Raw genomic sequence first — 25963 nt, 5'->3', positions numbered from 1 at the left:
AAATAAAGAGGCAGTGATGTGTTGTGTTGGATTTGCCCCCAACATAAGGCTTTGTATTTAGGCCTTGTTTTTTTGCAGTATTACTTTCTGGGGACCCCATTTCTTGCGACCCCACTACACCCAAAATGTAAATGCCACAACCTTAAAATCTGTAAATTTTCTATTTTTATATCAACAAGCTTAAATTCAGATCATTTTGATCTCTTATCAAAATGAAAAGAATCAAATAAATACATTTCCTCAATAAAATTGCATGTTTTAAATTAGCTTTCTCAAAAACGTTTGTATATATTCCCATACAATAATCTGTTTTCTTAATATTCTTTTGTAGTTGAAATTTTGCTGACCACAAAGCAGTTCTCCTGTCGCAAACCCTGACTTTGAATAACACTGCTTTGGAGAGACTGATGGCGTCGACGGAGATGGCAGCATCGTCACTAGCTCTTAGGAGACTTTGCAGTATTTTGTTTTCTTATGTACTATTTTTTACATTATTAGCTCAGGAAATGTGTCATATTACATACATGAAGGGCGCTTTTTGAGGTTTGCTGTATGATCGATGAGAAACTCCATATTGCAAATGTACGGTCCCTTACTAGACGTCCGCGAATGTTTGTAAAATTCGCCGACTGCAGCAGGCCGTGCACCGGGGCCAGATCTTCCGGGAAGTCATCGAACGAAGTCTCTCGGACCTTCGGTTTCCGTTTTATACTTTTTTCAAATTTTGGTCATTTTTCCGCCAGATGGCAAATGGAATCTTATTGCAAATGTACAAAACATCACCAATCACGACATGGCTATTTCTCCTAAACGGAAAAGACCTCGAAGACGAAACTTGGTGAGCATAGGTTTGGACTAATGGGCTGTTAGCCCCGAAAAAGATGGCGTCGAGGACTCAACGCTCTTTGAGTTAAGGCCACTTTTCTGGGATTAAAGGTCAAATTAAAATAGAGCGCTAATTTGACTGCTTCACGTCAAAGTACATGAACCAAACGGTGTCAGGAAAAAAAGAAGCAGCCATTTATCTATCGTAATTCAAGAGAAATCGTACAATTGGTGATGCTAAAAAAAGTGTTTACCCACCCCAAAAAAAGTTAGATCCAGTTTGCGTGTTCAGACGAATCAGTTAAGGTGGGTTTCGGAGCTCTGCGAGATTTCGGTGATTTTCTGAAATCACACACACTCATTCAACCCTCTGTAAATCAGTCAGTTAACATAGACTTAAAACTCAAAATTCTGTAAGAGCCTACCCCAAAGAGGATATGTGTTCACTTTCAGCTTTCTGTGTCAACCGGAAGTGCCTTAAATTGGGGTCATAGGGGCTGTTTCGAAGGGTTAAAAAGGTCAGATTTTTTCAAAACTTCATATGTGTGATTAGGCAACCCTCATGAACTGTAAATCAGTCATTTCTCCCAACAGATGTCAAAGAAAAGCTCTCACACACAAACACAAAACAGCAAGGATGGAGTGACACAGTGAAGGGCTTAAAGACACACAGAGGCTACAATGGCATTACCATAATCTCTCGGCTGTGCTGAGTTCAACGAGATGCCCCGCTTGACCGTAGCTCGCTCGGTCTGAGCACAGCGGCCGTGAAAGAAAAAGTAGGCCCATAATGAAGCCTGGCTCTAAATTTCAGGTGCTTTTGGGTGACACCGGGAGAACCGTTAGGGTTAGAAGCACAATTCAACCACAGGAATGTTCCTAAGGTCCTCCCGATCTGTGCAAGCCTAACCTTGACCGTGTGGCATTAACCCTCAACAGTGAAAACAGGTTTTTTTCATCTCACAGATTACAATGACATCTCTCCCCATAGGAATACATTGCCTGCTCCCCTAAATTCAACCTGGAGCCTATGTGGGTTTTGAATGTCGTATGAACCTGTCTTCGATGACAATTCATCAGGCCACCATGAGCTCTACCTGTGTTGATTCTAAGCTTCCTGGAGCAACCGGAAGTGGTTAAATTCACCCTGAAGGTGTTTCGATATACCCAACCTGCATATTGTGAAAACGCTGCATTCAACCCTGTGTAAATCAGTCAATTCTTAACGTAAAGACTTTCACCAAATTGAGTCTGAAATCAACACCAACAAGCGATGGAGAGAAACCAGAATCACTGCCCGGCCATCCAGAGTTCATTGGGCCAGTCAATTTCGCATTCCTGCAGGATTTTTGAGCATGTCAAATTCGTGATGGTAAATGCCCATTTAAACATTCCAAATGGATAGCTGTGCGCCTGGTGATTGGAATGGGTTACCAGGAGCACATAATTTAAAAAAATAAAAAAATAAAATGCCTTTAGGCAGGGGGTCTACTTTCAATACTTTCCTATTGCATTTGAACATTTATGGCATTTGGCAATGGTTCACTGACTTTTGACTTCCTATGAAATCATATTGCAAATGGACAAAACATATGTCTTATGGACAATTAAAAGAAATATGACAAAGTATGTTCATACAGTTCTTATACATGTATAATTGACCAAATAAAATATTTTAAAAAATCAAAAGAATTTCGAAAAATGGCCCAGAAAGCACTTTAAGAGGGTGATAAGTTTTGGAGAAAAAAAAATTCTCTCAAAATTTTACCCTTTGGTCTTGACTTGATGTGCATTTGCAATATGAAAATTTACTGTGGAGCGCGCCCGCCATCTATTGGATTTTTGCTGTGTGACACTTGGCATTTGCAATACGTTTTTGAATGAAACGACGTCCATTTGAGTGGTATTGTACATCGTGTATATGCTTCGTACGGTGCCAATAAGTTCCCATTCATTTTTGTCAATTTCCGGGAAGAACTAGTGGATATTAGAGTGGTGGTAACTCACCAAAACTATCAGCATTATGATTTGAATGACATACCGCTTTCCCGGGAACAGGAACAGGCTCAGATCCCTGTCATTTGAGAAGGCAGAGAAAAAGGGTCTGGAGGGCGGGCTGCCTTCTGAGAATTCATAGGCGATTGAATAAACCCTCACTGCCTTCCATCCTGCTAGCAAAAGTGCAATCTTTGGAAAATAAAATCGATGACCTATGTGGAAAACGGGACATTAAACTGCAAAATCTTATGCTTCACGGAGTCATGGCTGCACAACAACATTATCAACATACAGCTGGCTGGTTATACGTTGTATCGGCAGGATAGAACAGCGGCATCTGGTAAGACAAGGGGTGGCAGACGATGTAAATAACAGCTGATGCACAATATCTAAGGAAGTCTCAAGGTTTTTCTCACCTGAGGTAGAGCATCTCATGATAAGCTGTGGACCACACTATCTACCTAGAGTTTCTGTATTTTTCATAGCTGTCTACATACCACCACAGACTGATCCTGGCACTAAGACCGCACTCAAAGAGCTGTATTCCGCCATGAGTAAACAGGAAAATGATCACCCAGAGGCAGAGCTCCTAGTGGCGGGGGACTTTAATGCAGGGAAACTTAAATCCGTCTTATCAAATTTCTATCAGCAAGTTAAATGTGCAACCAGAAGGAAAACAAACTCTGGACCACCTTTACTCCACACACAGAGACGCATACAAAGCTCCACACACAGTGACGCATACATTTGCAATTTCCTCCTGATTCCTGCTTACAAGCAAGAATTATAGCAGTGACTAGATCAATAAAAAAAGGTGAGATGAAGCTGATGCTAAGCTACATGACTGTTTTGCTAGCACAGACTGGAATATGTTCCGAGATTCCTCCGATGGCATTGAGGAGTACACCACATCAGTCATTGGCTTCATGAACAAGTGCATCAATGACGTCATCCCCACAGTGCCTGTACGTACATACCCCAACCAGAAACCATGGATTACAGGCAACATCTGCACTGAGCTAAAGGCTAGAGCTGCCGCTTTCAAGGAGGGGGTTCTAACCCGGAACCTTATAAGAAATCCTGCTATGCCCGCTGATGAACCATCAAACAGGCAAAGCGGCAATACAGGACTAAGATTGAATAGTACTACACCAGCTCTGATGCTCGTCAGATGTGGCAGGGCTTGTAAACCATTATACTACAAAGGGAAGCACAGCCGAGAGCTGCCCAGTGACAAGAACCTACCAGACGAGCTAAACTATCTCTATGCTCGCTTCGAGGCAAATAACACTGAAACATGCATGAGAGCACCAGCTGTTCCGGAAGACTGTGTGATCACGCTCTCCGCAGCCGATGTGAGAAAGACCTTCGTACAGGTCAAAATTCACAAGGACGCAGGGCTACCAGGACGTGTACTGCGAGCATGCGCTGACCAACTGGCAAGTGTCTTCACTGACATTTTCAACCTCCCTGCTCGAGTCTGTAATACCAACATGTTTCAAGCAGACCACCATAGTCCAAGAACACTAAGGTAACCTGCCTAAATGACTACCGACCCATAGCACTCACGTCTGTAGCCATGAAGTACTTGGTCATGGCTCACTTCAACACCATTATCCTAGACCCACTCCAATTTGCATACCGCACCAACAGATCCACAGATGATGCAATCTCTATTGCACTCCACATTGCCCTTTCACACCTGGACAAAAGGAACCCCTACACTGCCATTCAAAAGTTTGAGGTCACTTAGAAATGTCCCTGTTTGTTAAAGAAAAGCTCTTTTTTTTACCATTAACCTCTCTGGGATCGTTCGGGACGCTAGCGTCCCACCTCGCCAACAGCCAGTGAAATTGCAGGGCGCCAAATTCAAAACAACAGAAATCTTAGAATTAAAATTCCTCAACCATACAAGTGTTTTACACCATTTTAAAGATACACTTCTCATTAATCCAACCACAGTGTCCGATTTCAAAAAGCCTTTCAGCGAAAGCAGAACATATCATTATGTTAGGTCAGCAACTAGTCACAGAAAGCCATGAAGGCTATTGCATGCGAGAAATTGCCAAGAAACTAAAGTTCTCGTACGGCGCTGTGTACTACTCCCTTCACAGAACAGCGCAAACTGGCTCTAGCCAGAATAGAAAGAGGAGTGGGAGGCCCCGGTGCACAACTGAGCAAGAGGACAAGTACATTAGTGTCTAGTTTGAGAAACAGACACCTCACAAGACCTCAACTGGCAGCTTTATTAGATAGTACCCACACAACACCAGTCTCAATGTCAACAGTGAAGAGGCGACTCCGGGATACTGGTCTTATAGGCAGAGTTGCAAAGAAAAAGCCATCTCAGATTGGCCAATAAAAATTAAAGATTAAGATGGGCAAAATAACAGACACGGACAGAGGAACTCTGCCTAGAAGGCCAGCATCACAGAGTCGCCTCTTCACCATTGACGTTGAGACGGGTGTTTTGCAGATACTATTTAATGAAGCTGTCAGTTCAGGACTTTTGAGGCATCTGTTTCTCAAACTAGACATTATATTCTTCGCGTCAGACTCATTAAAAAACAAATCTTCGACCAGGTCGAGGTGAGTAATCACTGTTCTGATATCCAGAAGCTCTTTTTGGTCATAAGAGAAGATAGCATCAACATTATTTACAAAATAAGTTACAAACAATGCGAAAAAACACACAAATAGCACAATGGGTTAGGTGCCTGTAAAACAGCAGCCATCCCCCCTCCTGAAATTTGAGGATTTTCTCCCATCGTTCTCAAGCTCGTCAGTTTATTTCCCCAATATGAGGTTATGAAATTGTGAAAATGATAATGTCCTTTTAGTGGAAGAGCGGTTTGTAAAGACCACCTGAAATGTAATCCTGTTTTGGTGGGATGGAGTTTTGGCCTGCCTGGCAGGTCAATAGACCAATAACAAAGAGTTTCCAATAACAGCTTGTTTTAAGATTACATATCCCTCACATAATCTTTGCCAATTAAGCCCCTCAATCAGGCCACTCCTGGCAAAATTCTTGCTTGAGAAATTGCTCTTTGCTAAGAAGCTATTTGTCTCTTTTTAACCATTTAAAAAATAAATTAATAAAACAGTAAGGACCTTCATTGTTACCGAGATTGAATATCTCTTTAAAGGCAGCTATTTCTATGACTGATTTGATCTACCAATCACTGCCCTTTATGAGGCTTCTGAAAAGCTCTCTGGTCTTTGTAGTTTAGTCTGTGCTTGAAATGCATTCGGAACGTATTCAGTACCTTTGACTTTTTCCACATTTTGTTATAGCCTTATTCTACAATTGATTAAATCATTTCCCCCCTCATCGATCTACACAAAATACCCCATTTTGACAAAGCAAAAACTGTTTTTTGGAAATTTCTGGATTATTATTATTATTTTTTAACTGATTTTTACATTTACATAAATATTCAAACCCTTTACTCGGTACTTTGTTGAAGCACCTTGGCAGCGATTACAGTCTCTTGTCTTCTTGGGTATGACACTACAAGCTTGGTATACATGTATTTGGGGAGTTTCTCCCATTCTTCTCTGCAGAGCCACTCAAGCTCTGTCAGGTTGGATGGGGAGCGTCACTGCACAGCTATTTTGAGGTCTCTCCAGAAATGTTAGATCAGGTTCAAGTCCAGGCTCTGGCTGGGCCACTCAAGGACATTCAGAGACTTGTCCCGAAGCCACTCCTGCATTGTCTTGGCTGTGTGCTTAGAGTCATTGTCCTGTTGGAAGGTGAACCTTTGCTCCAGTCTAAGGTCCTGAGCAGGTTTCCATCAAGGATCTCTCTACTTCGCTCTGTTCATCTTTGCTTCATTCCTGACTAGTCTCCCAGTCCCTGCCGCTGATAAACAGCCCCACAACATGATGCTGCCACCATGCTTCACCGTAGGGATGGTGCCATGTTCCCTACAGACGTGACACTTGGCATTCAGGCCAAATAGTTATATTTCTTATTTTATTCAACCTTTATTTAACTAAGCAATTCAGTGAAGAACAAATTTACATTGACAGCCTACAACAGCCAAACCCGGCAATCATGGATTCATCAGACCAGAGAATCTTGTTTCTCATGGTCTGAGAGTCCTTTAGGTGCCTTTTGGCAAACTCGAATTGGGCTGTCAATGTGCCATTTACTGAGGAGTAGCTTCCGTCTGGCCACTCTACTATTGATGCCTGAATGGTGGAGTGCTGCAGAGATGGTTGTCCTTCAGGAAGGTTCTCCTATCTCCACAGAGATCTCCACTGGAGCACTGTCAGAGTCACCATTGGGTTCTTGGTCACCTCCCTGACCAAGACCTTCTCCCCCGATAGCTCAGCTCTAGGAAGTCTTGGTGGTTCCAAACTTCTTCCATTTAAGAATTATGTAGGCCACTCTGTTCATGGGGACCTTCAATGCTGCATAATGTTTTTGGTACCCTTCCCCAGCTCTGTGCCACGACACAATCCGGTCTTGAAGCGCAACAGACAATTTCTTCGACCTGTTGGGTTCTGAGAATATACTTATTCATGTCACTGATGAGGTGCTGAGGTTTAGAGGGTTTTTACATCAGAAGTGAATCGTTATCTCTAGGAGCCTGATGGCGCTGGGTGGACAGGAGGAAGACACAGGATTGCTATAGGGGAAACGGGTGGACATCTGTGGATTAGGCAAATGAGGGGTTGAGGTCAGGTCAGATCCCCTTAAGGGAGAAATTATGGTTTATTACCCTATTACTTTGTCTTCCTGTCGAACCATAATAGATGTAAGGATTGGAGAGAAGGAGGAGTGCCTAAATTGGAGTATATATACTTGTGGTGGTGGAAACATGTTTTGTCTGAATGCAGCTATATTGACCCACCGGGCAGAATAAGCTTTCATAATGTCCGTTGAGTGTTTTACTCTTAGAATTAGAACCTAACAGACCTCATGGCTTGGTTTTTGCTCTGACATGCACTGTCAACTGTGGGACCTTATGGTGTGTGCTAAATTTTGAGTCTCATAGCAAAGGGCCTGAATACTTATGTAAATAAGGTAGTGTCATATCCAAGAAGACTCGAGGCTGTAATCGCTGCCAAAGGTGCTTCAACAAAGTACTAAGTAAAGGTTCTGATTTCAGATTCTTTTATAAATGTGTACAAATTTAAATTTGAATACTTTCCGAATGCATATGCCATTTAGTAACCGCCTTTATCCAAAGTGACTTGGGGTCATGCGGGACCTTACAGATGTTGTATGTATGGCAGACAGAGTTATGTAATTTGTAAAAAAATATATATATATTTTCACTTTTAAGGGATACCTTGGGATTTTCTCAATGATACCATTATCTACTTCCCCAACTCGTGGATACAATTTTTGTGCGTCTGTGTCCAGTATGAAGTGTCCAGTCAGTGTAGTCAGCTCAGCTATCACCATTGAGACCGTGTCTGTGCCTTGACCTAAAACTAAACATGGTGGTGTTCGCTTTAGCAATCTCACTAGGATAAAGACCTCCATTCCTGTCATTATTGAAAGAGATCATGATACCTCACATCTCAAAATAGGGCTACTTAATGTTAGATCCCTTACTTCAAAGGCAATTATAGTCAATGAACTAATCACTGATCATTATCTTGATGTGATTGGCCTGACTGAAACATGGCTTAAGCCTGATGAATTTACTGTGTTAAATGAGGCCTCACCTCCTGGCTACACTAGTGACCATATCCCCCGTGCATCCCGCAAAGGAGGAGGTGTTGCTAACATTTACGATAGCAAATTTCAATTTACAAAAAAAGAAGAAGACGTTTTTGTCTTTTGAGCTTCTAGTCATGAAATCTATGCAGCCTACTTAATCACTTTTTATAGCTACTGTTTACAGGCCTCCTGGGCCATATACAGCGTTCCTCACTGAGTTCCCTGAATTCCTATCGGACCTTGTAGTCATAGCAGATAATATTCTAATCTTTGGTGACTTTAATATTCACATGGAAAAGTCCACAGACCCACTCCAAAAGGCTTTCGGAGCCATCATCGACTCAGTGGGTTTTGTCCAACATGTCTCTGGACCCACTCACTGTCACAGTCATACGCTGGACCTAGTTTTGTCCCATGGAATAAATGTTGTGGATCTTAATGTTTTTCCTCATAATCCTGGACTATCGGACCACCATTTTATTACGTTTGCAATTGCAACAAATAATCTGCTCAGACCCCAACCAAGGAACATCAAAAGTCATGCTATAAATTCAGACTACACAAAGATTCCTTGATGTCCTTCCAGATTCCCTCTGTCTACCCAAGGACGCCAGAGGACAAAAGTTAACCACAGTTAACCACCTAACTGAGGAACTCAATTTAACCTTGCGCAATACCCTAGATGCAGTTGCACCCCTAAAAATGAAAAACATTTCTCATAAGAAACTAGCTCCCTGGTACACAGAAAATACCCGAGCTCTGAAGCAAGCTTCCAGAAAATTGGAACGGAAATGGCGCCACACCAAACTGGCAGTCTTCCGACTAGCTTGGAAAGACAGTACCGTGCAGTACCGAAGAGCCCTTACTGCTGCTCGATCATCCTATTTTTCAAACTTAATTGAGGAAAATAAGAACAATCCGAAATTCCTTTTTGATACTGTCGCAAAGCTAACTAAAAAGCAGCATTCCCCAAGACTTTCACTTTAGCAGTGATAAATTTATGAACTTCTTTGAGGAAAAGATTATGATTATTAGAAAGCAAATTACGGACTCCTCTTTAAATCTGCGTATTCCTTCAAAGCTCAGTTGTCCTGAGTCTGCACAACTCTCCCAGGACCTAGGATCAAGAGAGACGCTCAAGTGTTTTAGTAATAGATCTCTTGACACAATGATGAAAATAATCATGGCCTCTAAACCTTCAAGCTGCATACTGGACCCTATTCCAACTAAACTACTGAAAGAGCTGCTTCCTGTGCTTGGCCCTCCTATGTTGAACATAATAAACGGCTCTCTATCCACCGGATGTGTACCAAACTCACTAAAAGTGGCAGTAATAAAGCCTCTCTTGAAAAAGCCAAACCTTGATCCAGAAAATATAAAAAACTATCGGCCTATATCGAATCTTCCATTCCTCTCAAAATATTTAGAAAAGGCTGTTGCGCAGCAACTTACTGCCTTCCTGAAGACAAACAATGTATACGAAATGCTTCAGTCTGGTTTTAGACCCCATCATAGCACTGAGACGGCACTTGTGAAGGTGGTAAATGACATTTTAATGGCATCTGTCCTCGTGCTCCTAGACCTTAGTGCTGCTTTTGATACCATCGATCACCACATTCTTTTGGAGAGATTGGAAACCCAAATTGGTCTACACGGACAAGATCTGGCCTGGTTTAGATCTTATCTGTCGGAAAGATATCAGTTTGTCTCTGTGAATGGTTTGTCCTCTGACAAAACAACTGTAAATTTCGGTGTTCCTCAAGGTTCCGTTTTAGGACCACTATTGTTTTCACTATATATTTTACCTCTTGGGGATGTTATTCGAAAACATAATGTTAACTTTCACTGCTATGCGGATGACACACAGCTGTACATTTCAATGAAACATGGTGAAGCCCAAAAATTGCCCTTGCTAGAAGCATGTGTTTCAGACATAAGAAAGTGGATGGCTGCAAACGTTCTACTTTTAAACTCGGACAAAACAGAGATGCTTGTTCTAGGTCCCAAGAAACAAAAGAGATCTTCTGTTGAATCTGAAAATTAATCTTAATGGTTGTACAGTCGTCTCAAATAAAACTGTGAAGGACCTCGGCATTACTCTGGACCCTGATCTCTTTTTGAAGAACATATCAAGACCATTTCAAGAACAGCTTTTTTCCATCTATGTAACATTGCAAAAATCTGAAACTTTCTGTCCAAAAATGATGCAGAAAAATTTATCCATGCTTTTGTCACTTCTAGGTTAGACTACTGCAATGCTCTACTTTCCGGCTATCCAGATAAAGCACTAAATAAACTTCAGTTAGTGCTAAATATGGCTGCTAGAATCCTGACTCGAACCCAAAAATTTGATCATATTACTCCAGTGCTAGCCTCTCTACACTGGCTTCCTGTCAAAGCAAGGGCTGATTTCAAGGTTTTACTGCTAACCTACAAAGCATTACATGGGCTTGCTCCTACCTATCTCTCTGATTTGGTCCTGCCGTACATACCTACACGTACGCTACGGTCACAAGACACAGGCCTCCTAATTGTCCCTAGAATTTCTAAACAAACAGCTGGAGGCAGGGCTTTCTCCTATAGAGCTCCATTTTTATGGAACGGTCTGCCTACCCATGTCAGAGACGCAAACTCGGTCTCAACCTTTAAGTCTTTACTGAAGACTCATCTCTTCAGTGGGTCATATGATTGAGTGTAGTCTGGCCCGGGAGTGGGAATGTGAACGGAAAGGCTCTGGAGCAACGAACCGCCCTTGCTGTCTCTGCCTGGCCGGTTCCCCTCTTTCCACTGGGATTCTCTGCCTCTAACCCTATTACAGGGGCTGAGTTACTGGCTTACTGGGGCTCTCTCATACTGTCCCTGGGAGGGGTGCGTCACCTGAGTGGGTTGAGTCACTGATGTGATCATCCTGTCTGGGTTGGCGCCCCCCCCTTGGGTTGTGCTGTGGCGGAGATCTTTGTGGGCTATACTCAGCCTTGTCTCAGGATGGTAAGTTGGTGGTTGAAGATATCCCTCTAGTGGTGTGAGGGCTGTGCTTTGGCAAAGTGGGTGGGGTTATATCCTGCCTGTTTGGCCCTGTCTGGGGGTGTCCTCAGATGGGGCCACAGTGTCTCCTGACCCCTCCTGTCTCAGCCTCTAGTATTTATGCTGCAGTAGTTTATGTGTCGGGGGGCTAGGGTCAGTTTGTTATATCTGGAGTACTTCTCCTGTCCTATTCGGTGTCCTGTGTGAATTTAAGTGTGCTCTCTCTAATTCCCTCTTTCTTTCTCTCTCTCGGAGGACTCCTTGCTGTCCCCAGTCCACCTGGCCGTGCTGCTGCTCCAGTTTCAACTGTTCTGCCTTATTATTATTGGACCATGCTGGTCATTAATGAACATCTTGGCCATGTTCTGTTATAATCTCCACCCGGCACAGCCAGAAGAGGACTGGCCACCCCACATAGCCTGGTTCCTCTCTAGGTTTCTTCCTAGGTTTTGGCCTTTCTAGGGACTTTTTCCTAGCCACCGTGCTTATACACCTGCATTGCTTGCTGTTTGGGGTTTTAGGCTGGGTTTCTGTACAGCACTTTGAGATATCAACTGATGTACGAAGGGCTATATAAATAAATTTGATTTGATTTGATGAAGGAAGTTAAAGGTAGTTTTGCGAGCCAATGCTAACTAGCATTAGCGCAATGACTGGAAGTCTATGGGTATCGGCTAGCAGACTTAAAAATGGTATCCACAAGTTCATCTGACTCTGGGGAAGTAGATAAAGGGCCTCATTGTAAAAATCCTGAAGTATCCCTTTGACATTATGGAGTATTTTGTAAACACATGCGTGCACACACGCAGTCACATCAAGTGGAGGCAGCTCATTCATTCTAACCAAGATGACTACCATGTAAAGACAAAAAGGCTAGATGTCATCACAACATCACTACATGTGCCACTTGAAATCTAAATTATGCATTATGAAGGATGACGTCTGTACAGTGAACAGATTGGACCACAGTGTGTTTCCTTACATCAGGGGTGAAGGGGGCCTTCAGCCTGCCAGCCTTCAGCCTTTTAAAGTTGATGGATCGGAAGATGTGGTGGGCCTTCACCTCCGTAGCACCCTCCCCCTGGCAGCCCAGCCTCTCACTGGGCTCTTTGGCCAGCAGCTGGGCGGAGTCAAGAGTGAGAGATAGCAGTGTTACTAGGCAACAGAGTAAATATGTTATGCTGTTAAATTGATGAATGATTGACTGATCTGCTGTATAGACCCAGTCGGTAATAGATAAAAATGTTGCGACCATGCCCATATGTGGGGAAAACATGTGGTTACCTAAGTTACCCCATTGGCTCACAGCAAAAACTTGACATTTTCAAAGCAATTTTCTTGTCTGCTTGTTTTAGTTCATTACAAAACTACATTTAAAGAAAAGTGTGTCTAAAGACTCAACATTGCCTGCTCCCTAGCATTCTCCCTACTTAGAAAAACGTAATATTGTACCGCTTCCCTCATGCCCCTTTTCATGACGATGCTAGCAGCCACTTGAGAGTGAGTGCTAGTTAGCAACCGACCGGAACATTATGCTAGCCAAGACCAACACACACAAACGGACTATACAGCTACAAGTAGTGAGTGGAGTTACAAACGGGCTGTACAAGTTAAATGTCTTACCTGTGATTAAATGTGTTCCACACACACATAGCTACGTGTAGCCTACGCATCACCACATTTACCACACCGAATAGCCTCAAGCCACAGGGCTCTTCTCGCAGGCTCTATTTCTTACATGGGAGCATTGCAAACTGTGGGTTGGGATTTTTGACCTGGCTACATTTGAACAACACAGCAGCTTCTCGGCATATTTTGTTGTTTCTGTATAACATCGACGACGAAGTTGCCTCTTACAATGAGGGTCAATAGGAAAGAATGTTGGTTTTCCCCAATTTATGGGCATGGTCGAGGAAAATTCCTTATTATTATGTGGATACTGACTGGGGAATACTGATTATGTGGATACTGAATGTGTTTGGAGTTCGTTTTCAAATCATCAAAGACAACCTTCTGTGCTTATATTGGAAGTCATAAAAAAACGGAATAAAAGCGTCCTTCATCCACGTACGTCACGAATGCAAATGTTTTTTAAACATGACGCTGCCTTCACAAATAAAAGTCACTACTATAAAGATATATTTCGATATGCAAAGCAAATGCCTGTGCCAACAGACAAAGCATGATCTCATGTTGTTGATAATATGTCCGGTACCATTTTGCAGAGGGACTTGGTGTCCTCTGAGAACTTGTCTGAGTACTCCTCCTCCACGTCTCTGACCAGCCTCTCCACGTCCTCACGTTTAATCTTCTTCTTGCGCTGCTGGAAGGGAGACTGGCCCTCGATCATCTCATACAGCAGACAGCCCAGCGCCCACCAGTCTGGGCTGAATGTGTAGCGCTCATTCTTAACCACCTCCGGAGCTGACACACACACATTAGGATGACAGGCAAGCATACATACGTATGCGCACACAAACAGACACATGATTACAAATCATTTTAGAAGCATTTACGTAGTACTTATGACTTTATGAATGTCGTTCATTTAAACTGAACAAAAATATAAATACAACACGCAACAATTTCAAAGATTTTACTGAGTTACAGCTCATATAAGGAAATCAGTCAATTTAAATAAATTCATTAGGCCCTAATCTATGGATTTCACATGACTGGGCAGGGGGGGAGTCATGGGTGGGCATAAGAGGGTAAAGGCCCACCCACTTGGCATTCAGGCCCTACCACTGGGGAACCAGGCCCAGCCTATCAGAATACTTTTTTCCCACAAAAGGGCTTTATTACAGACAGAAATACTCCTCAGCACAACCCCAGCACCCCTCAGACGATCCCGCAGGTGAAGAAGCCGGATGTGGAGATCAAGGTCTAGCGTGGTTATACGTTGTCTGCGGTCTGTTGGACGTACTGCCAAATTCTCTAAAACGAGATTGGAGGCAGCTTATGGTAGCAACAGCTCTGGTGGACATTCCTGCAATCAGCATGCCAATTGCACTCTCCCTCAAAATTTGAGAGATCTGTGGCATTGTGTTCTGTGACAAAACTGCACATTTTAGAGTTGCCTTTTATTGTCCACAGCACAAGGTGCATCTGTGTAACGATCATGCTGTTTGATAAGCTTCTTGATATGACACACCTGTCAGGTGGATGGATTATCTTGGCAAATGAGAAATGCTCAATAACAGGGATGTAAAGAAATTTGCACAACATTTGAGAGAAATAAGCTTTTTGTGCTTATGGAACATTTTGGGGATTTTTTTTTTCAGCTCATGAAACATGGGACCAACACTTTACATGTTGAGTTTTTTTGTTCTGTGTATATTGGTACTGTTCATTATACAGTACAGGAACAGTATATGAAAACAATATGTTGAATATCTTTTGTTGAATGTTGTTGAATGTACTTACCCATGTACCCAACGGTGCCAACCCGACCCTTGATAGTCTCTCCCTCGGGCACGTGGACAGCCAAGCCCAGGTCTGATATCCGGATATGGCCTAAAGGAACACAACACACACTGTGTTACAGTACACTGCCTAATGCTGGAACAGTTAACCTTATGTCAAATGACATGCTATCCCACAGACGATGCATACCAATGGAGATCCCCGGGTACGGCCAATCACGACACAACACAACAAGACACATACAGTATTACTTAGCATACCCTTCAATCCGATGTCATTTGACAGGCTATCTCCAGTCTGGAGTCTGGACAAGAGACTATGTATATCAATAGAGGGCTTCCTTTGGTCAAAGCAGATCTCATGAAAGCCATGTACTGTGGAAACCTTATCTATTTTGTTTTGCTAATGAGCACCATTCATTGGTAGCAGGCTTCACTGACAACCTTGAGAAAGCAGGAGCCCCTATCTTGAGACAAGTCTTTTCATAGACAATCTGCTCCCTCTATTGGTGAATAACAGAATGGCAGTGTTGGTTCACACAAGCAGTAAGGTCTGGTTACAGAAAGCTACAGTGTGTGTGCAGGCTTTTATTCCAGCCCATCACTAACACATCGGATCTATTAATCAATTAATCATCAAGACCTTGATTAGTTGAATCAATTATTTTAAAGTAGTGCTCAGCTGGAACAACAAGGTATACAGGCTATTGTTCCAGGACCATGGTTGGTCTCCAAGACCAGGGTTGGTCCATTAGAATATGTATTTACTTGTATACAAGTGGGCATTCATATTATTGCCATTTCTACTCACCATGGTCATCCAATAGTATGTTCTCAGGCTTCAGGTCCCTGGAAGAAGAGATAAATACCCAGAGTTTTGAAACTAAGAACTAACTTTTAATCGCCTCCAACAGCATTGTGAGCAGCTGAGGGACAGATTTACAAAACTTTGACAAGCTCTCCATCGCTCCTTCTCTCTTTGTTTCGCTCTACATCTTACTACTTATTGTTCTCCCTCTCCCCCCTTTCTTTCAATCTACATCTTGCTAGCCATCATTCTCCATCTCTCTATCTCCCTTTTGAAAACATGAAGCGCTCTCTCTCTCTTTCTCTCCATCCTCCCTTGTAAGCTGATACTTGTGTAAACACTAAATATGCTCCATAAAGTTCCTGCAGCCTTGTAAGCAGAAAGCTGAGTACCCGCTAAACCATTCCCCTAGAACAGCCTTGTGTGTGTATGTGTGTGTGTGTGTGAGAGAGAGAGACTGTGTGTGCAGCCTGACCTGTATACGATCCTCTCTCTGTGCAGGTCCTCAAGGCCACAGGCCAGCTCGGCAGAGTAGAACACAGCCCTCTTCTCCTCGAAGCCGGCGTCTCCCATGTGGTAGATGTGGAACTTGAGGTCTCCTCCGTTCATCAGGGTGAGCACCAGACACAGAGCGTCCTTCGTCTCATAGGCGTATGCTAGACTCACCTCCATGAGAGACAGACAACACGGTCATATTCATTAGGCACCAAACAAAAGAAAACAGACTTAAACAGGGAGGGACTACCTGAACTTGTACAATAAGCGCTTGTTTTCGCTACATTCTGTTATGGTGTGCCCTAATGAATATGACCCTGGGCTTAGAGACCAGTTTGAAGCTATGAGTTAAGAGAAGGAGAGGAGTGTGTGTGGGAAACAGAATGAACATCTAAGTCCACTTTTGGCCAGAACATTGGATCACTGACTGATGGATGTCCAAATATAATAAGTCTAAAATGGATTGTGTGGGGTCACTTGAAATGAAAACAAACCCCACTGAACTAAACCCTGATGTTATCTTTTAATTACTAGTGTTGTTTTTATTATTATTACGAGCTATCACACAGTGGTCTGGAAGAGCAATCTAGACTCAACTGGTCAAAAGTGTTTATGTTGCGGTCAACAGTTGAATTCGATGAGTTCAGACATCTTGACATCTTTGGTCGAAATATGAGTAAGTGGTGCAGCATAATATATGAATGTAGATCATGTACTGTATACATTAAATATATTACATATACTGTACATACAAATATAATTTTTAGCCCAATTATTTAAATTTTTTTCAAACTTATGAGCGACTCAAATCTATTTTGTTCATCTTTTCTCTAAATAAGCTTTGTTGGACAATTTAAGGTCAATACACTGCATTTCAAACAGTTAGGAATAACAATGTAATCTAAATCAGGGCTTGAAAAATTATACCAAGGCTAAATATAAGCCTTCCACAAACAAGACCTACTAATAATTACATTATTTTATCAAAATATACTGAAAAAAATATAAACGCAACATGTAAAGTGTTGGTCCCATGCTTTATGAGCTGAAATAAAAGATCCCTGAAATTTTCCATCCACACAAAAAAGCTTATTTCTCTCAAATGTTGTGCAAAAATGTGCTTACATCCCTGTTAGTGAGCATTTCTCTTTTGCCAAGGTAATCCATCCACTTGACAGGTGTAGCATTTCAAGAAGTTGATTAAACAGCATGATCATTACACAGGTGCACCTTGTGATGGGGACAATAAAATGCCACTCTAAAATGTGCAGTTTTATCACATAACACAATTCCACAGATGTCTCAAGTTTTGAGAGTGTGCAATTAGCATGCTGACTGCAGGAATGTCCACCAGATTTGTTGCCTGAGAATTTAATGTTAATTTCTCTACCATAAGCCACCACCAATGTCATTTTAGAGAATTTTGCAGTACGTCCAACAGGCCTCACAACCACATACCACGTTTTCCCATGCCAGCCCATGATTTCCATATCCTGCTTCTTCATCTGTGGGATCGTCAGACCAGCCACCTGGACAACTGATGAAACTGAGGAGTATTGCTGTCTGTAATAAAGCCCTTTTGTGGGGAAAAACCAATTATGATTGGCTGAGCCTGGCTCCCCAAGGGGTATATTCTTGTTCGGCATAGTTTAACATGCTTTTTTTGTTGTTGCAATAATCACTGATCTGGCTTTCATGTCTGTCGATGAAAATGCTCTTTTTGTTACAAATTTAACCAAAACCATACACATCCACTAATAATGACCAACTACTTGTAGCAGGCATTATAGAAAATGAACACAGATCTCAAATAATCTCTAGTGAGTAGCCAGCTAATCTTCGTATTTCAAGTCTAGCCAACTTGGATCTATATGCTCGCTAACAAGGTAGAACAGCTGAACTATTATGAACACACGCTCCTGTCCGTCTCCAACTGTTTGAACAACAGCCTGTTCACTTTGTTTAGATGTTGAAATCAAGTGGCTAACCTGGATAAGATGCTTACTTCTCAGAATGAGAACAGTTGCCAATTCCTTATATAAATACTTATTTTTATGCTCAATGCACATTTATAAAACACAGACTAGAGAGCTAGCACATAATAGTATGTAGCTAAAATGCTGCTTACGGTACTGCAGAAACTGAGCATTCATTTTCCACATCATGTTCATTGATAACTCCCGTTTTAGTAGGATCTACTCTATTCTACATTTTGGAAGTTGATACATAAAAAGGATATCGTTAGAAGGGAAAATCGACCAAACCTCAAATGCAAATAGCGAGTTGAAACTGTTTGTTTTCAGACAGGAAGAAGTGATCTTTTATCTTTGTTGCTGTGAGTGGCAAAGGGCGGGGCTTGGTGTCTGTGTGCGAGTGGGAAGGTGCACAGTGCACACAGCACAGAAGGAGCGAATGAGACAAGACCAAATAAAAAACCTAGAGACTTGCAATAAAGGCATTTGGAACATTGCGCTAAAACATATATTCAAATTATTTTGATATCGCACAACCCTACATACTTATCTTATACATACGTGACAAATGGTAGGGGGTAAATAGGTAGCTCGAATACTTACTACAAACCTACTGTTGACTTTCTCTAAAATCTGCTTCTCGTTCAAGGCCATGGACTCTCCTTTCCTCTTCTTAATCCTCTTCTTCTCCAACTTCTTACACGCATACATCTTTCCTGTGGCTCGCACCTGGCAAGCACACACCTAATGAGAGAAGTGGATGAGAGAGAGAAAGGGAGAGGAGGAGGGTGGGGTTCAGAGAAAAGTGATGAACACCCCTTTGCAATGTCTACTCTTTGACCCATTAAATACAATGTAATGGTGGCATGACCCATTTAACACCACAAGATGACACCAGTTAAATGGCAGTTATTTCCCAAACACACAGTTTATAATTTTATAGGCCCATCAAATTACATCCAGACTGAGATCCTTGTTGGACCTTGTTGATTATTTAAAAGTTGATGAAGAGACAAACTTTGATGAAGAGACTAACTTTAGACTAACTTCACTTCTAAAATCTCATTCTAAATGAAAGTATGCTTTAGTTAAAGAGAGAAACAGAGAGAGTCCTTACCTCACCAAAGCCTCCCTTTCCTAATACCCTGTACTGTCGGAATGTGTTCTTGGTGACTGGCTGCCTATGAGGACACAGAGAAGAGGGTCAATACAATAGAAAACAACAACTTTATTGTCCAATGTGGGGGAAATTTGCTCAACTTCATGGACATACACTGACTGTACAGCAGCAATGCACAGGAACATACACATCTGACTTTGTAAGTAAACGGCTTGACCATTACACTTTAACAATGTTTTTGCTTTAAAAATACTATTCTGTCAAATGTTCTGTTTTATCTTGTCTTTCTCTACTTGAGTTTGGCCCAGCACCAAAGACAAGATGAGACAACTTTCTTAAGGCCTTTAACAAGTGTTGGCATATTTACTGTGAGTCAAAGTCTGCGTCCCAAATCGCACTCTATTCCCTACATAGTGCACTACTTTTGACCAGAACTCTATGGGCCCTGGTCAAAAGTAGTGCACTAAAGGTGCCATTTACGAAACAGCCAAAGTGATGAAAGTGTGTGGGTAAACTTAATCTATGACTATTATGGGAAAGGCATTGCACAAGTCTTGCCGCTCTGCTAGGCTGAGTGGAGACATGTTCTGTTTGCAAATGTAAATAAATATAGAGCCCATTCCATGTATGATAGGCCTGCTGGGCTAAAGGTCTTTAAAATGGCCCATATAGGACCAGACAGAGAATGTTTTACACCAGTTTTAAGGTGTCTGCACTGGCTGCCTGTGAGTTTTAGAAAACATTTTACGATTCTTCTATTGGTTTTTAAAATCAATCCATGATTGTGCACCCCAATACATGTCAGACATGAGTTTAAGTTATGTGCCCAGTAGGTCTCTCAGGTCCTCTGGCACGTTAACTATCACAAAGCCTAGGACCACGAGGCAGGGAAAGGCAGCCTTTAGTTATTACGCCCCCAGCATCTGGAATAGCCTGCCAGAGAACCAGAGGGTGGCCGAAACTGTAGTTATATTGATATGAGATCTTAAAACTTAGCTTTGCTTTTGCTTAGGGTGCTTTTTAGTTTTTCAGTCTCTATTGTTATTCTTTTGCTTTTCATCCTCTTAGGTTAATTATGAGGTAAATATTTCAGTTGAGTTTTTTCCTGTGAAGCACATTGTTAATCATTCCATGTCTGAAATGTGCTGTATAAATAAAGCTTGATTTGAAGTATGAGTACGAATGTAAACGAAACCAAAAGTGTAGGTTATACAGTACATCACAATGCCACTATCCTGAACACTATCAATCGCTTTATAAAATTGTATGTGCGTTGTGTAGAGCTTTTAACAAATACTTTTGTCACAAAGCTCTTAACGGTAAACTGGCCTAAAAACCCATGAGACCAAGTTGAGGAACAGTTGATAAGAATAACTCTAGATAGGAGGAAACCTTGAGAGCCGCTAATATATATATAAATCATATCAATATTAGAGAATTAACAGCAGAGCATATCAAAAACACAGCCCCATTGAGAGTTGAGTACACGTGACTAGGAGGATACTATGGAGCGGTGTGAAGTTACCGTAACATGTAATCACTCGTGCTGTGTTGAGGTGAGGTTCTCAGGCTGATAAGAATGTGTGTGTGTGTGTGTGTGTGTGTGTGTGTGTGTGTGTGTGTGTGTGTGTGTGTGTGTGTGTGTTCATAAGTGTGGGAAGCAGCAAAAGGGTGTGTGTGTGAGTATTTGTCATTTTTACTTTGATTTCAACTAGTAGGCTACCATACCTCTCCAGCCACTTCCACTGCAGGAATCGGTTATAGTACATGCTGTCGAGGTAGTCTGCGAAGGGAGCCACACTCAGGTAGTCATGGATCAGTCTACAACAGAGGACAGAACACAGTCAGAACACATACAGCCCACTACATGACCTAAACAGGAAATACTCTGGTCCCTCCCTAAGGCCTGGAGTTTTTTCTGGTCAGGTCACATGGCCAGGAAAATCTCCAGGTCCTACACATGTACCATGCTGCCATGGGCCCATCTCTGTCTACTATTCCCAAACATCAGTTCACATCTAAACATTCATTAACCCCAACCAGACGGAGGAATGACAAAGAGTCTGTTCATGTTGTGAGAATGTTCTAGAATATAAATGTTGCTGAATGGAATGGCGGGTGATTGAAGTTGCTAGGGTTGATTGATTAGAACTATTTTCATCAGCCGCCACATACACTCAATGCTGTTGACATGCCCATACAACAAGTGTGAACAACCTTTCACAGGATGTTGCATAATGTAGGAGACAATTTAAAGGAAAACTCAGAAATTCTGCCTCTTGGCATATTTTATCACTGAAAATGACCCTTTATTCTTAACTGACTTCCTTCATTGAATAATGGTGTGATGATCATTAAAAAAATTAAAAAAAAATTCCAATCTTGAAAATATCCCATATGCTAAGTAAGTATTGATGTTAGTTTATTCTCTGTGACTGGGTTTCTGTGTTAACAGACTCACTTGGTGCACTCGTTGAAGAGTTCTTTACAGGGCTCCTGCTCCTGCTCCAGTCTCTCTGTAAACTGACCCATCATTTCCTCCCCCAACTCGGGGACATGATCCTCTGACTACAGGGGGATGGAACGCAATACAGCGTGAATTTCATATATATGACATCATAGGCCCAGATTAAGCCCTCTCCTGAATTAAAAAGCATGCTCGATGGAGTATCTTAATTGAAATAGATTTTTAGACCGTGAATAGTTTTAATCTGGGTCCAGGAAACCACACGTCACCATTATTGAATAGTTGACATCAAATCACTCATTGGCTGAAAATAGGGGTTCTTCTACTGTACCTTTGGGCTGAAGTACTTGTCTAGGAGCTCCTGAGCACACTCCCTCCTCTTCTCATCTGGACTGACCTCATACTCTGCCTGTGGGGGGAAGAAACAGTAACATACATCATTCAACATACACCTGCTCTAACAGGTCAGTTCTACTATTTCCACGTAACAGTAGCCTACAATCTAGTACTTTCTGTACAACCTCTGATGGTACCAAATTACCACATCACTGCAACCACAGAGTCGTGTTCAGTAGGCACGCAGCTGTAGAACACTATTTGAAACGGAAGAAATACTACCTGAGTATGTTCATTAAACAAGTTTAATATGCATACTGAACACAACCCAGTCCTACTGTAAGTAATACATCCCTTCACTAAGGCACAGTTCTACAGAGCCACATGCCTGGGTCCCACTCCCAAAATCATTTTTATTTTAATATTTGTTGATTCCTGAATCCTGCTAAGTACAAAAGCATCAAGCCCATGTGCCATGCCATCATCCAGCCATCCAGCAGCATGACTTACAGTAAGCTAAGAGCCTCACTCTAAAGTGCTTCCGATGGACTCTCAGCACAACTTGTCCATAATGGTTAATGACAGTTGAGAAGGTTCAAATCTCATTTGCTCCTTCTCATGTAGCCCAGGCTCTGTGCGAGGCAGGAAGGAGACAGTGCAGTAAAAGGACATGATCACTACTTACAAAGTTTGAGAAGACTGCTTGATAAAAGCTGTAATGACTGTCTGCTCTCTCTTAATTCATAAAGTCAGCCACCTATTCATCATTTTACTGCCATTGACAATCTTCATTATGCTACTAGCTATCATCCCATTGAGCCTTTTTCTACTTGGCTTTTGCGTTTGTTAAATCAACCAGAGAGGATCTAGCTACAAGGACACTTCCTCATATCAATATTATCGTGTGTGAGTAATAATGTGTTAGAGGGAAGGAGATAAAGTGGGTGGCTCATAACTGAGTGTGTGTGTGCGTAAGTTGGATCTGTCCGAAATGGATCCATGGCTTTCCCACCCAACCAGATATAAATACAAATGTAAAAAAGGAAAACAGAGACCTGTTCAACAATCAGACCCATTTGGAAAAGGCCTGTGGAAAAACAGACCCAAACAGACCTGTGCCGGTTCGGATTCGAGAGACCCGTTCATATCCAAGAGTAGAAAGAGAGATAAAGAAACCCTCCGACCGGGCAGCGCCATCAATCAACAAGCAATATTGGCCAAGTATGTGTTCTTAACTGCCTATAACAAATGAAAGAAAAAACGATTCGTTGTATAGCATAATCAACATTTTGTAGCCTATTGTTTTATTGGTTTCTACTTTTCAAAAACAATATTTGTCCACTTCACAGATCAGCAGTCGGAGATGAGAGCTAAATGCATCATGTCATTCCTATAGGCCTAGACGTCCACTGTATGATTTGAATATTTAAACAAATGTATATATAAAAAGGAAGAGAAGCTTAGGCCTAACCCTAGAGAGACAGATATGTCGGTACCATGTTCCCATTCTACATTTTAGTTCTGACACAGATATACATTTCTTTGTACTTGTCTTTGTACTACTGTACAGATATAGAGCCCCACAGGGGAGGTGTCATAATATTGAACAGAAGCTGGGAAACACACAGTATTAAAATAGAGCCATGAATACATGGAACTCTGCCACAACAGGTAACTCAAGCTAGCAACAAAAAAACAAAAGAAAAACAGTTTAAAAAACACCTTACTGCACAAAGTGAACTGTGAAGAGACACAGCCATTTTAAATATCCTGTATTGTAATTTACACTGTACTATGTACTAGACATTGTGTGTATGTTCTGGAATGTCGGCTGTGTGTGGCATTTTTAAATGTATGTATTTCAGTCCTTGGCTAATGCATTATGTCATGTTTCATGTGGAACCACAGTAATAGTAGCTGATGCGTTTACAGCGGCTAATGTGGATCCTAATAAATACCAAAATACCAAATATCCATAAAATCTAGCGGTCAAAGAGTGAAATGGTTCCAATTGTTGTTCCACCATTCATTTTTCCCACATGGTATTTTATAAAAACTTAAAATAAAAAGGGCTGTGTTTCGTATGCCTACCCTGGCATGACGTTTAAATAACCATGTAAATATCTGTCGGACAAAGTGACTTTTATCAATATATTCGGCTCTATTTACTCCGATTCAAAAATGCTAATTAGCGTCAAAGTAGACATCATGCATGGCTATAAATCCCTGCAAGCTCCTGCATGTCATCTAGCTGATACCTTTGCTAACAGGTATTGTGTCAATTTAAAACTTGAACAAGATAATTCAAAGAATTGTCCATTTAAAGAAATGTAGACCATTTATTCATTACTATATGTAGCTCAAATTAGATAGTTAATCCTGCCTCAATGGCAGTCTCATCCAGATCATGGCATTTGCAGTTCTTTATGATAGCCACATTAGCATTTAATTTTGGGGGTAAATACGGGAGAATATATTGATGTCACCTTAACCGTGTAAATCTCTCTAGGACATCAAAACATCACACCACGGTAAGCCTACATGAAACAGCCATTATTTTAAGTGTTTATAAAATCCCCTATGGGAAAAAGTGTATGGTGGAAAAACGATTGGAACCATTTCCTTGTTTGACCGCTAGGTTTTATGGGTATTATAACATACGGTGATACTCTATAGGCGTACAGACAGAGGCTAATTCGTACATTTTTTAGATAAGATAAGCATTATATTGTTAGATTAAAGGGGTAACTCTGTTGCCTGGCTACCCAGACTCCTTGCTCTGGCCAAATGCTGCACCACTCCAATGGACGTTAGTTTCTTCTCCGCAATAAGTCTGGACCTCAGTACCTCCTCCAACATTCACCTAATGCGAACACATTCAGGGCTGTCTGATTGGTCCAGAAACCCATGGGTTGGGCCAGAGCCAGAACACAGGTGAAAGTAAAGCGGCACAGGTAAAGCGACAGTTTGAAAATGTGGCTTTGATATTCAGATTGGTTAGAGACGATCAAATTGCTGATGACTTCTTGTACAACGCCCCTCATCATCACAAACAATTTCAAATTATGTCAGTCTCAGACGAAAGTATGTAGAGAACGACAGAGCAGCGGAATAATTTATTCTGAGTCGACAGACTGGTAACCCTCGTAGGCCCAAAACATACTTCCTCACCTCAAGTTTAACTGTAGGAGTCAGTTGGAACGCTGGTGCGCTCTGCCTTCATAGGCCTGCATAGCTAAGCCTAATAATAGCCACACCCCACCATACCTTCACAAAAGTTTGACTTTATTAGTAATATCAAAAGTAATTCAAGTCATTGTTTATAAGGAAAATACAAACATGTTATTATATTGTGGCATTAAAATAAGTTTTGCATCTTGCCCTCTTTGGTTTTTCCTCTTCGTGGTTCGAGTGTGAGTACCACTACCGGTAATTCTATTATATTGCGGAAAACACAACATTAACTTAATTTGGCCAAAGAAAATGTCTCAACAGAAAGAAATAAACACCCATTTCAACCTTCAAAAGTTTTGAACAGGCTTATATTGCAGAAATTACCAACAAAAGTGAGTGCCTACCAAAGGCCCACCCAACAAATGACCGCAAGAGGCTAATCCTATTTATTTTACAACAGGCCTACTTTTAATCTATCTTTAATTAAATACATAGCACAAACATAAAAAGACAGTTTGAACTTAATTAGCCAACAAAAATATCTCAGCAAAATGAAACAAAAAACACTTTTTGCCTCATTTAAAAGAACGGGCTTATATTTATTAAATAGGCCTACAATAATAATAATGATATACAAAAAC

General features: G+C 41.5%; 1 protein-coding gene across 1 annotated transcript in view; it reads right to left on the bottom strand.

Moving 5' to 3' along the window:
- The window catches only part of LOC109892772 (G protein-coupled receptor kinase 6), a 62401-nt gene that overhangs the window by 12388 nt on the left and 24050 nt on the right, over positions 1 to 25963 (bottom strand). Inside the window, exons 4-13 of the mRNA XM_020485541.2 lie at positions 22144 to 22221; positions 21807 to 21913; positions 21074 to 21166; positions 19343 to 19406; positions 18829 to 18969; positions 16233 to 16423; positions 15761 to 15798; positions 14951 to 15040; positions 13740 to 13948; positions 12507 to 12644 (exon numbers count right to left, since the gene is read on the bottom strand). Coding sequence (XP_020341130.1) covers positions 12507 to 12644; positions 13740 to 13948; positions 14951 to 15040; positions 15761 to 15798; positions 16233 to 16423; positions 18829 to 18969; positions 19343 to 19406; positions 21074 to 21166; positions 21807 to 21913; positions 22144 to 22221 — 1149 coding nt within the window. The remainder of the gene's footprint in view (positions 1 to 12506; positions 12645 to 13739; positions 13949 to 14950; positions 15041 to 15760; positions 15799 to 16232; positions 16424 to 18828; positions 18970 to 19342; positions 19407 to 21073; positions 21167 to 21806; positions 21914 to 22143; positions 22222 to 25963) is intronic.

Source organism: Oncorhynchus kisutch, linkage group LG6, assembly GCF_002021735.2.
Source record: "Oncorhynchus kisutch isolate 150728-3 linkage group LG6, Okis_V2, whole genome shotgun sequence".
Taxonomy (NCBI): Eukaryota; Metazoa; Chordata; class Actinopteri; order Salmoniformes; family Salmonidae; genus Oncorhynchus; species Oncorhynchus kisutch.
The sequence above is the reverse complement of the archived record's forward strand: the minus strand, read 5'-3'. Positions and strand labels throughout refer to the sequence as shown.